Raw genomic sequence first — 12,784 nt, forward strand, 5'->3', positions numbered from 1 at the left:
ATACCCCAACAAAAGGGAAGACAACAACCAGCTTGTGTGGTCACAGATGTGTTTTCCCGATGGCAAGAAATGTATCCCACAAAAAGAGAACGATGTTATCCGCAAGTTTCCGTTTTTTTTACAGGAAAATACCCACACATTCCAGGCCAGAGATCGTATTGTGGTGAAACAGCTGACGAGAAACAAGAAACAGCAGGATTTCGCCTATGGACCAGAAGCTACGGTTGTAGCAGTAACCAGAACAGCAGTTCTCACTGAACATAGTTCCATCTGGATCCATGCTTCCAGAGCGAAGCTGGTCGAGAAAGGACCAGACCCAAGGGAAACAGGAAAGGAGGTACTAACGGGGGCAGAAAGCCCTGACCTCGAACAGGACAATCAAGAAAAGGAGGTACTAACGGGGGCAGAAAGCCCTGACCTCGAACAGGACAAGGTGCTGTTTATTAAAGGAGGTGAAGCAGGTGATACAAATCCTCGAAGAGTGAGTGAAGCTGGTAACAAAGCCTCTGAAAATAATCAAGATGAGCATTCTATTAGCCAAGGACTCTGGCAAACTATGGATTCTGCTGGGAGTGATTACATTTTTAGTGTTTACCCCAATATGGACAGTGACTAACTGTATATACTCCCCAGAGGATTTGGGTGCTGTTCAGGTTATATGTGGTCACAACAACAATGATAAAAACACCTCAGAAAAACACACATTTGATAAAAACACCTCAGAAAACGCACACCCAATACACACTAGGACCAAAAGAGAAACCAATGTACCAGCACAGAAACCAAAGGTTGCTATTACCAGAGAGGGGAAGATTATTACATTGTGGTTTGACTCTTCTAATACCTATGTTGCTACCTTTTCTTTCACCTATGACGATCTAACAGAAAAAGGGGATGAAGAGAGTAGCAGGAAAAGGGCGCATAAGAGGGAGGGAATAGGTTACATTTGTGTAACTGATGATTATTGGGGGAGTAACTGTGATTATTGGGGAGCAGTGGGATGGAACATAGGAACTGACTGGGGATACAAACCTGACACAGCCATAAATAAGAAGGACAAGAACGGAAAATCCCTCATAAACAGAATGACTCTTACCAAGCCCAATGCCAAATATACGCTTACCATAGAAAATCCCAGCCCTAGTGATTCGGGAATGTATGTATTTGGGTTATACTGGGGAGGAGGTATATCAGGCACAAGGGGGAAATTTAGGATACAAGACATGCATAATAACAATGATTACAATCCCCTGAAGCCACGTATCAGTACTATTAGGGATATGATTGCCATTGCTGATCCTTCTTTCGAAGATACCGTAGCAGCGGAGACGGGATTTTCAGATGTAAATCTTTGGTTAGAATGGATGAGGTACAGTGCCCTGCAGTATAACAAGTCTAATTGTTATGTCTGTGGAGCAGCCAGACCCCATGTGGGAACAGTGCCACTAAACCTTCCTGAAGATATTGAAGAATGTTTTCTAAGTCTTTTTACAGGAGCACATGACAAGAATGCTTCCTGTGAAACCTGGAAAGCAAAGTATCCCATAGTTACAAAAAACCCCAAACCAGGCGAAGGTTTGCAAATTTACCCAGGGAATTATACCTGCTATAGAGGAGTGGCAAGGAAAAGAAGTTTTGGAAATTTTACAAAAGGTTTTTGTCACACATACAGCAACATCTCATCTAGGCTTTTACAGAATCAGACACAATCTTTAGGTGATATCTACTGGATTTGTGGTGATGGTATGATCAGGTCTAGATTGGAGAAGGAGTGGTCTGGTGAGTGTGCTTTGGCCAAAGCTATTATGCCCCTGCATATTTTTAGTGAAATTCCTTCTGAGATCCCTGAAGATGTAACAGGAGGTACTCAGAGGTACAAGAGGGAGGCCCCGATGGGTAGTTTTGACCCACATGTGTATATAGACGCCATAGGGGTTCCAAGAGGGGTCCCAGATGAGTTTAAGGCCAGGGACCAGGTCAAAGCAGGTTTTGAGTCAATCATTCCAATCATCACCGTCAACAAGAATGTTGATTGGATAAATTATATATATTACAATCAACAGAGGTTTGTCAACTACACCAGGGATGCATTGAAGGGGATAGCGGAGCAGTTGCAGGCTGATTCCACCATGACCTTTCAAAATCGTATGGTCTTAGATATGATGCTTGCAGAAAAGGGTGGTGTGTGTGCAATGATAAAAGGAACAGGTACTTGTTGTACCTACATCCCAGACAACACTGGGCCAAATGGCAAGGTCACTATGGCTATAAAAAAACTGTCTGATCTGTCGGAAGAGTTGAAAAGGAATTCAGGGATCACTGATCCATGGGATCAATATTTTGGATGGCTCAAGGGATGGAAGCAGATGCTAGCACAAATAGGAGTAATTATTGTAGTCACCCTGATACTTCTAGCCCTGATAGTGTGCTGTGTGATTCCCTGTATAAAGAAGCTTATGAACAAAGGTATAGATATGACTATGTACGAGGAAGAAATCCAAGAACAAACTGCCCCACTGAACCCAAAACCCAAAGAGTACAATAGTTATCTAGCCAAATACAGAAAGAAGCAGAAAAAGAACTATGTTGTATAAAGGGGAATAAAAATCATATATGTAAATAATGATTTTAAGAGGGGATTGAAGGGAAATGTATGTCTTTTAGGTCTGTCATTTTGTTTTTCCCACTCCATTTTATATTCCATGTTGATTAATTGTTTTATATTATAACCAGAATGAGTTAATGAAAATATGCTATGTCAGTTATGTATTACAGAACTATACTCACAAAATTCTTCTATCTTTTATCTTAGCTTAGCCTTGGTAGAGACGGTGAAAGTATCCAACTATTTCTTTGTATTAACAAGCACCTGTTTCTGTTATGATACAATTAAATGTCAAATATTTCTGTTCCATGAGAAAATAATTGTTTGTTACTTATAACTAATTACAATGCCTGAGAAAGATCATGTTCACAGCCTTGAAAAGTATCTAGCCAGATTCTATTGTATGTAGCAGATAAGTTTTTATGTAATATTATAGACATTCCTTATTCTTGGGAAAAGTTAAATTTTGCTTCTCATCATTATTCAGGATTGACGTAAATGCTTGTATTCCCACTTGCACGCTATATTGTACTATATAAGAGAGCTTTCGTTGTGGAATAAATTAGAAGTTTTTGGTTACTTATAAGACGGTCTCATGTGTGATTACTTGTAACCAATGCTTCTCCAGGCCTGAGGAGACAGAACGAGTGACAGAGAACTTAGACCAGGGGTCTAAGGGTCAATAGAACCAACAGATACTATCTCAAAGAAAGGAAAAATAAACATGATGGGACTTTACTAGTACAGTAGTGGACAGACTCGTATTCATACATTTACATATTTATTTCAAATACATCTTGCAATGACAATGTATAAAAACAATACATGGCTAACCAGCCCAAATAGTGATGGCTTAACCTTCTATAGCATAATATCCTCCAAAAGTCAACGCGTTTTGCTTGTTAGCTTCTTCAGGACCCAGAGATTGGAGGCAAAGAGATCAATTATCTTAGCTAGAAAATGTACACATATACACATATATATATATATATATATATAAATCGTTAATCATACAGTATAAGTTTCACAAAAACACCATAAACTTTAAAAAAAAACCTGTTAGCCGCAAACTCACATATCAGCATAGGCGGTGATGCGGGGCAACAGCACCCACACAGGAAGTCAACAAAATGGTCTCGAATGAGCATCCAAATCTAAAGCCCCTCCCAACGTCCCCAATCAGATGGTGTCCTATTTCAAAGAACAAAGGAAGACAATCCCAATAAAGGGAGAGATAGAGAAAGGAAAGAAGGATGGTAAATCCAGACCACAGACAACACTCTGTCACTTACTTAGTCAGGAGACAAGTAGCGGATATATTCATATGTGGATTCATCCATACAAGGTATATTCCATAGATACGTTCTAAGATATAATCTGAATATAACAATACATTAAATTACATATACATAAAAATAAAAAAACATTATGGAATTATTCATTTCTTAAAGATTTCAAGGAAATCCAGCAAGCAGTTCCCAAACACCTGCCTAATGCTCCCAATATGGCAAGATCCAATGCCAGACCTCAGTATTGCGCGATGTAAACCCGCTCTTTTAAATGACCATATATAACAATACAAGATGTCTTCCAAACCATGCTCATTCGTCTGCTACAGGGAAGCATGGGTGCGCAAAATCACATATATACGTGATTCACGCTCCTGAGGTGATCGCGGACCAGGGGTGAGCACGCCCCAGCTGATCTACGGGTACGTGATTCAGTGCCCAAGGGATCAATCATCCGATTTAGGCCAGTGATGTTCGGCCTGAATCGGATGATCGATCCCTGCCCTATCAGAGATTTCCTGGTACCTGTGTTTACACTTACACAGGTAAAGGAAATGATGCAATCTTTTCTCTCTTGGCAAATTGGGTCCCAGAGAGAGAAGAAAGTAGACACACATGAGTAAAACAGCATGCAATTTTAGTTAGAACACTTTTCAGGACACATTTAACCCCTTGATCGCCCCCCCCCCCCCCCAGTTAACCCCTTCACTGCCCTGTCATCAGTGTCATTAGTAGTGTTATTAGTAGAGTGTACAGATTTTTTTACTGATCACTGTATTAATGTCACCGGCGAGTTCAGATAGCGTTAGCATCCCTCCCAGATAGCACCAGATTGCCTGTCAGTACACCAGTCATCACATTTAACCCTTTGATTGCCAGGAACACGCTCATACACAATAAACCTCCTTGCTAGTATAGTGTCTGAACGGATCACTATCTTTGATCAGATCTGCACTATACCAGTGTTCACATTAGCATAGTGTTCCAAAAAATGCAGCGGGATCAGCCCCAGCACCTGCATTTATCAGTAGGTCACTGTCACTGGATATATTGCACACAAAACCGCAGTGTTCGCAGAATCAGGCCTGATCTCTGTTAGCACTTGCAGGTAAATGTTTTTGTAGCGGTTCAAGCAGTTCCTGACAGCCAGGTGCTCTTTTTCCCGTGAGTCGCACTAGGTACCTATAAATTTAGTGGCCAAAATGTCCAACGAAAAGTACTCGAATGAAGAGGCCTAAAGGATAATGTGCATGTCAGATGAGAGCAAAGGAGAAGCCTCACTGACAGAATCTGCCTCACAATACAAACCTGTAGAGAGCAGCGGCACCCTGACACATAGCTGAGACGATGGAGAGGAGCATATGTGTGATTTTGAGCACCCGTGCTGCTCTGTAGCAGTATATCTGCTATAGGGAGGATGGGAAGCGGTTAATGTATAACTAAAGACAAACTTATTTTTTTTAGTATTTTTTTTTTAGTATTGGATAGAGTGGATATGGATTAGAACCCCTGTCAGTTTTTTTATTGCTGTCTGTGCCCCCATTAGGGAGATCCCCCCACTCTATTTGTCCTGTTTATAATTATCAATGAAAGTAAAAGAAAATCCCAAATTTTGGGTTGTCCCCATAAAAGTAATAGTGGGAAAATCCTCCAATGGGGACACTGGTTCTGGTGACCTGGTAGCTCATTTGAATTCTTGGTCACACTTTTATCTCACCCCAGGTTTCCTTTGCCTTCCTATTGGCCAGTGAGACTGCTTTTCACATTTAAAGGTCAATAGGGAAGACAGAGAAAATGGCAGAAGGTAGAACAGAAGTCTCCACTGGAAGCTGTTATAGATATTTGCAGTCTGAGTTTGGGGATTCTGGGTCACAGCAAAGATTGTCTATTTCTAGTGGTTGTCAGACCATTTCTATAGAGGTATGCTGCCACCTAATGTTGTTGCATAACAATTGCATCTACTTTGTAAGATCATATGCTATGTGATAATGCACAATAGGGGGTGCTTGGCAAACACCCACACATCCACTCCTGACTGCTTCAGTGTTTGCCCTCCAGAGGATTTACCCCCCTTCCTGACCAGGCCATTTTTTGCGATACGGCGCTGCGTTACTTTAACTGACAATTGCGCGGTCATACAACACTGCACCCAAATGAAATTTATGTCCTTTCTTTCCCATAAATAGAGATTTCTTTCGGTGGTATTTGATTGCCTTTGCTGTTTTTATTTTTTGCACTATAAACAAAAAACACCGACAGTTTTGAAAAAAATATATTTTTGACTTTTTTCTACAAAACATATCCAGTAAAAAAATCTAAAAAATCTAATTTTGTCGTAAATGTAGGCCAAAATGTATTCTGCTCCATGTCTTTGCTAAAAAAAATCCCAATACGTGTAAATTAATTGGTTTACATGAAAGTTTACAAATGGTACTATATATACTGGATTTTTTTTTTATAATAGTAATGGCGGCAATCAGCGACTTATAGCGGGACTACAGCGGACATTCTGACACTGGGGGGAACTGACAAACTGCCACTGACATCTCAATGACACTATTACAGTAATACACTAATAAAAAGCACTGACACTGTACTAATGACACTTGGCAGTAAGGGGTTAACATATGGGGCAATCAAAGGGTTATCTGTGTGCTGTGTGTTATACATCATGTGTTGTGTTTTACTAGGGAGACATGCTGCTTTGTAAAGCAGCATGTCCTTGCTGGTAGGAGAGAGAACTGTGATGTTTACACACAGGTCTCTCCCCTGTCAGCTTTCCACAACGATCGCCAGGTGCCGGTGGGGAATCTCCAGCCGGGAGCCAGTGATTGACATCTGTAGCTGCCAATGGTTGGGCGGTACGTGCCCAGGTAGGGCAGGTCGCATGCGTGCCCCCTACCCAGAAATGTAAATCATATATATTAATTATATATATATATATATATATATATATATAGTGCAGCCCTGCCACCCTGTAGCAGTAGTTCTATTATAGGGCAGTGTGCAAGCGGTTAAAGTGGAACTTCACTCTCTCAATCAACATTGACTAGTTTTAATTCTTATGCAGCTTGTATTATTAAATAGATAGGAACATATACCATATTTACTTGTTTTAAACTTTTTTGTTTTTTTACAATTCTGCAGTTACTTCTTGGTTTCCATGCCTAGGCAAAGGATTTGACACATCCCAGGATCTTCAGGAGAGGGGTCTCAGCTCAGCCATGCCTGAGCTAAGAGCTGATGGATTCCAGGATGTAAATGCCAGATGAATCATCTACCCTTACTCAAGACGGCCACTGCCAGAAATACCAGGGGGTGTTTTTCAAAATGAATTCTCAGCAAAATAAAACATGTAGACATGGATGGAGGAATTTGCTTTAAATACTAACAGTGGATTAAAGTGGAGTTCCAGTTGAATAATAAAAAAAAAAAAAGTCAGTAGCTACAAAAACTGCAGCTGCTGACTTTTAAAATACAGTCACTTACCTGTCCCCCAGTCCAGCGGTGTCCTCACCACGGCTGGTTTCACCGGCTCCGGCATCTTCACTGTGGGCACCCGGCTGTGACAGCTTGTGTCGTGGGTGCTCACTGCACATGCACGAGAAGTGCTGCACTTTGTGAATGGTCCCACAGTCTTCTGGGACCTGTCACATGTCCAAGAAGACTATGGGTAGGGAGGGTGGGGGACAGCTTCCGCTTCCGATCACCTGGAAGTGGGAGTGGGTACCTATCAAATTCGGGTACCCACTCCGCAAAGGTGCCAGTCCTTAATGGGGAATGGTGGACAAAGCCTTAAAGAGGAACTTCCCCTTTTGGGTGGAGCTCCACTTTTTTGGTTTGTGGTGCTCAGATGCAGTACAGTTCCACTTTAAGTCTATGTATTGTCTAACTGTACCTGCTAATATATTAAGGCTTCATGCATACGGCTGTACAGTAGGGTTGCCACCTATTCCTTTTAAAACCGAGCACATATCAATTACACAGGTTCTGTGGCTGATTAAGCTGAAAGTTAAACTCATTTAGTGCCTTATCTGCATTAAATTAGTCTCAGAACTAGTGATGGGCCGAACACCCCCCTGTTCAGCCCATCATTCGAACCTACCAAAAGTTCGACTGCGAACTTCGAACAGGGACAATTTACTGACCAGTATTTTACTGCATCTGAGTATACGTAAGATACCGCTCAGTTACTAAAATACTGCATGAGTTATATTATCAAGTAATGCAGTTTTTTTAGTAGTGAAACATTCCTAAATGATGGATTGCCCGCAGGCAGCTGAATGTCAAAAGAATTGTCAGCATTGCCCGACAATTAAAACATTTTTTTAAAAATGGCATGGGGTCCCCCCTTATCCATACTAAGCCCTTCGGGTCTGGTATGGATTTTGAGAGGGAACGCCCATGCCAAAGTTAAAAAGAAAAAATGGCATGGAGGTCCCTCCAAAATCAATACAAGACCCTTATCCAAGCATGCATTAGGACAGAGAGGGGGACGAGCGTGCACCTCCCCTCCTGAACCATACCAGGCCACATGGACTCAACATGGAGGGGGTGCTTTTGGGTTGGAGGGCTCCCCCCACTCAAAGCATCGTGTCCCCATGTTGATGGGGACAAGGGCCTCTTTTCCACAACCCTGGCCAGTGGTTGTGGGGGTCTGCGGGTGGGGGGCTATTGGAATCTGGAATCCCCAGATCCAGTCCCCCCCATGTGAATGAGTATGTGGTACATGGTATTGCTACCCATTCACAATAAAAAAAAATGTAGTGTAAAAATGACAGAAGACAGTCTTTGACAAATCCTTTAATAAAAACAAAAGTATATCCAACGTCAATTACGTTGTTCACTGCCACTGCCAACCCGAAAAAAGAAAAAAAAATTGCTCTCAACGCTGTGTTCCGGCCGTCTGACAGCTGCGCCACAATGACAGTTCTTTAATACTGTGATGAAGTCACAAGGGGCAGGGTTATCCCCGTCCCCTTGTGATATCATCATGAACTGTGATTGGCCAAAGCATTGATCAGGTGTACCGCTTTGGCCAATTACAATGCACTGTCAGGGCGCAGTGCATTGTGGGGCCTGCCAAATGCCCTTACCGTTTGTGTGAACACACGAACAGCCAATGTTTGAGTCGAACATACAGCCCTGTGTAATTAATATGTATTTGGTTGTAAAGGGAAGAGGATGCAATCCTACTGTACAGGAACCATACAGCGTGCAAAGTCTGTCCACCCCCCCCCCCATCTGTAGGCACTTACCTGGTTCCATGTCATCCCTCCAGCGCAGTGTCTGACTTCAGATCCACCCCTCTTACTTACTGCTTTCATACACCATGGGTTCTGCTGTCCTCAATCATACTCCTGTAGGGAGGGAGTGGGGGGTGTAGCTTACCGACACTGTGTGCGCCTATGGACACACACACAGCCTTAGCACTAGGTCTGTTACAGAAAGCAACCAGAGGAGGGAGACGCTAACAGCATAGGTTGGGGCCTATCAAGAGGGGGTAAGGGACAATATCACTGAACAGAACAGGTAAGTATTGCCACTATTGTAAGATAGGCATTCAAGTCAAACCAGCACTTTTGCGTTTATCTAATAAAAAAACAAATTCAAGGAGTGGAAAGTGCATTTATTTTTTGGCATACTCCCCTGCTACATTTATACACTTATCCCAGTGTTTAACTGATAGACAGAGCACATGTCATGGGCCATTCCAGAAACCATTAATCAAAGTGGCAGACAACAGTGTTAGTGCGTGTATGGAACAGCGTGTGGTGATGAAGTTTCTTGTGAATGAAGGTATAAAACTCACAGACTCACAGGCTGGAAAGCTTCGGCATAGAAAGAGTTGTCAGTACGCCTGAACCATTCTAGGACAGCTTGCTTCAGAAAGATTTGTCTCTTGTGCAATTTCACAATAGGTTATGCGTCAGTTATCCAGGATCAGTCATTCCACATGCTGAATGTTCACAGGACTGACTGCTGTGGGCTGGGATCCACCATGGCCAGGATCGTCTCTGACGGACGTACAGCCATCTTTGAAACATTAACACCATTCAAATGTCTTACTGCAGGTGAGCATCTCCTCACCGTACTGTGCTTGACGTCTTCTGTAGATATTTGTGAGTTTTATACCTTCATTCACAAGAAACTTCATCACCACACGCTGTTCCATGCACGCACTAACACTGTTGTCTGCCATTTTGATTAATGGTCTCTGGACTGGCTCATGACATGTGCGCTGTCTATCAGTAATAGGACACACTTGCCATTTACTACTGCGTGTATTACCATCACACTATCACCCATTTTTATACCTGTAAAATTAAAAGTCTCGGTTTGACTTGAATGCCCCTCTTATTAAAAAAAAAAAAAAAAAAACGTTAGCCTTTAATATCACTTTAGAAGAATGTATAATGTTTTTGTATATATTTTCTGTCTGTTTATTACAGTATCTACTGGTTTTAAAGCAGGGCTCTACTATCTACATCTATTATCCCAGCAAGGACATCAACAGGGACTCTTCTATTTATAAGAATTTCTGCTACTATTTGCATCTACCAAGGGTAGATGGGCCCCAATCACATGTGCCTTGATAGGGCTGTACTGCATGAATTTATATTCATATTATTGGGGTATATCCCCCCTTTATGTACTTTTTTACCCACATTGCCTTGAATAGGCTAAGGGTTATGTCTCTTTCCATATGGCAACTGTATTAGCTATTATGCATAGCATGTGATTATTATATTATATATATCTATGGTACAATTTTTTGAAATACCTCCTACAGGGAGTGTAACCAATGTGCGGTGCTACAAATGCTTTAGACAAGGTTTGTCATTGTCTCTGCAGCACATATATATCCAGACCGGTCTTGGTGTGGTTTTAAAATGGTTTTAGACCTGCGTGTATTGTCTCATACTGAGGTGATGGTAAACCAGGGTGATTGCCCTGTTGTCTATTATTAATGTTTAATAAAGCATAATTTTTTGTTAATTTTTCTGAGTATCGCATTCTGTCCATAATGTAGCCACTTTCTTGTGAATCTCTTTTCACAATCTCTTTGTTGGTCTGCATATTTTTTGGCTACTGGATGGAAGCCATATATTGGGCGATAGAGCAATACATATTTGAACCTCTAAACTCTATTCTTCATACTGTAGCACTCCCCTGACCCCTGGAAGCATTGTGCTAACCCCCTGAGACAGGGTGGGCTGACATTTCACCTCAAGGGTAGGTCACTTAGGCATAGCGGGACTTAAAGAGAGATGGGTTCCAGTCACTTTTTAGTGAAAACACAAGATTTTATTACTCACAGTCCATGGAAGAGAAGGTTTGGGTTGCAGATGCTCGGATTAAAGCAGAACTTTGGTACTTCATACATCACTGGTCAGGAAAAGGACCTTTAAGTTGAGATTGACACTTCTGTGTTAGAACTCCTTAGCAATCATAACCAGTAGTAACAGCATCCTTTTTCTCCAGGTGAATCACCCAGCTCCCACACATGAGGTTCCAGCGTTAAAAGCCTGCAGATCCTCCTCTGGGTCTCTATCCTGTTCCTAATCTTCTGCAGTAGAGTCAACCAACTACCATGGGACTCCATCCTGTGTCTAATCTTCTGCAGTAGAGCCAGCCAGCCTCCATAGAACTCTATCCTCTGCCTAACCTCCAGCAGGAGAATCAACAAACCTCCATGGGACTCCATCCTGTGCCTAATCTTTTTCAGGGAATCAACCAACCTCCATGGGACTCCATCCTGCCTCCAGTGAAGATCAGCAGCACCAGTTCTCTCTAGGCCTCATCACATCCAGAACCCTTCAGGCAGAGCAGGCCTAAAGAAGCAGCTCCATGACATGGACCTTCCCCAGGCCAGAGCCTGGGGGGAAGAGAGCTTACATCAGTTAGCCCCAAATATTTATACCCTTTCCCATTACGCACCACTGGCAAAGGAAATTCCTAGTGTTTGACTGGGAAAAGATATGCATATTCATAATCCATACCTACTGTGTGATCTCACGCTAATACCAGAGGTGACAGCACCACCTACTGACAGAGGCGATAACAGGCAGCCAGACTGGACTTAGGAGAAGCTGAACAAACCACAGTCTACAAAATGGCATTGACTGACTGCAGCCATGCAGAGCTAAATTTGTAGATTCTACTGCTTAACGTGGGGTGGCTACAGTATCAATATTTCTTAATTTTCTTACATCAGCTCAATATAAATGTTTGATATTTAGTAATTCCAGTCAACAGGTGGAGCTCTAGGAACCTTTTCACGTTTATGAGACTAATGCTAGTCATACATGGCTCGAATTTTGACTGATTCTTGCTGAATCTTCTGAATTTTCGAGTCCTGTGTGGCCTTTTGGCATTGTTAGACATGACAAACATTATTTAAAATATCAAAGGATTTGGGTGGAAAATTGTTAGTAGCCACTGCCTGGGTATTCTGAGAGGTGTTACACCTGTGGCAACAGCTGTTTAGCGCAGAGGGTGGAATCCTGCGGGGCTTGTATTTGTAGCGCCCTGCCCTAGTCTGGCTAAATTTAGTATTTGGCTCTGCTGTACTCAGGTGAACAGCAATTTATTTTTCAGGTCTGGTCAGGTCTATCCACAAGCCGGCTGGTTGATTGCTCCTGCCTGCCTCTGGAATAAGCTTCCAGAAAAAAAGTCAGAGGATTACCCACTGGGTTATGAATATTTATCTGACCTTAGATAATCCCTTGGAGATTTGCCCAGAATGTGTGGCTGGGGAGAAGATACATTTAGGAAGGGTCTGATCAGAGCGCTCTTTCTTGGAGCCTCTGCACCTGGGAGGCAGCTTGTGTTACTGAAAAGCTGTGGTTATCAGGCCTCAGCATGTGCTTGGCTGAGGGCCTGGATG

The 12,784-nt window shown here is 42.3% G+C and overlaps 1 protein-coding gene across 1 annotated transcript; it reads left to right on the forward strand.

The window, feature by feature from the left end:
* On the forward strand, positions 1-3,191 carry LOC149452871 (uncharacterized). The gene has a single exon (XM_089688862.1). It carries the CDS (start codon positions 522-524, stop codon positions 2,592-2,594), a length of 2,073 nt encoding a protein of 690 aa, XP_089544988.1. The 5' UTR covers positions 1-521; the 3' UTR covers positions 2,595-3,191.
* The last annotated feature ends 9,593 nt before the right edge of the window (positions 3,192-12,784 follow it).

The sequence above is a fragment of the Staurois parvus genome, unplaced genomic scaffold, assembly GCF_062004578.1.
Source record: "Staurois parvus isolate SC_StPar_1 unplaced genomic scaffold, SC_StPar_1.0 ptg000457l, whole genome shotgun sequence".
Classification (NCBI taxonomy): Eukaryota; Metazoa; Chordata; class Amphibia; order Anura; family Ranidae; genus Staurois; species Staurois parvus.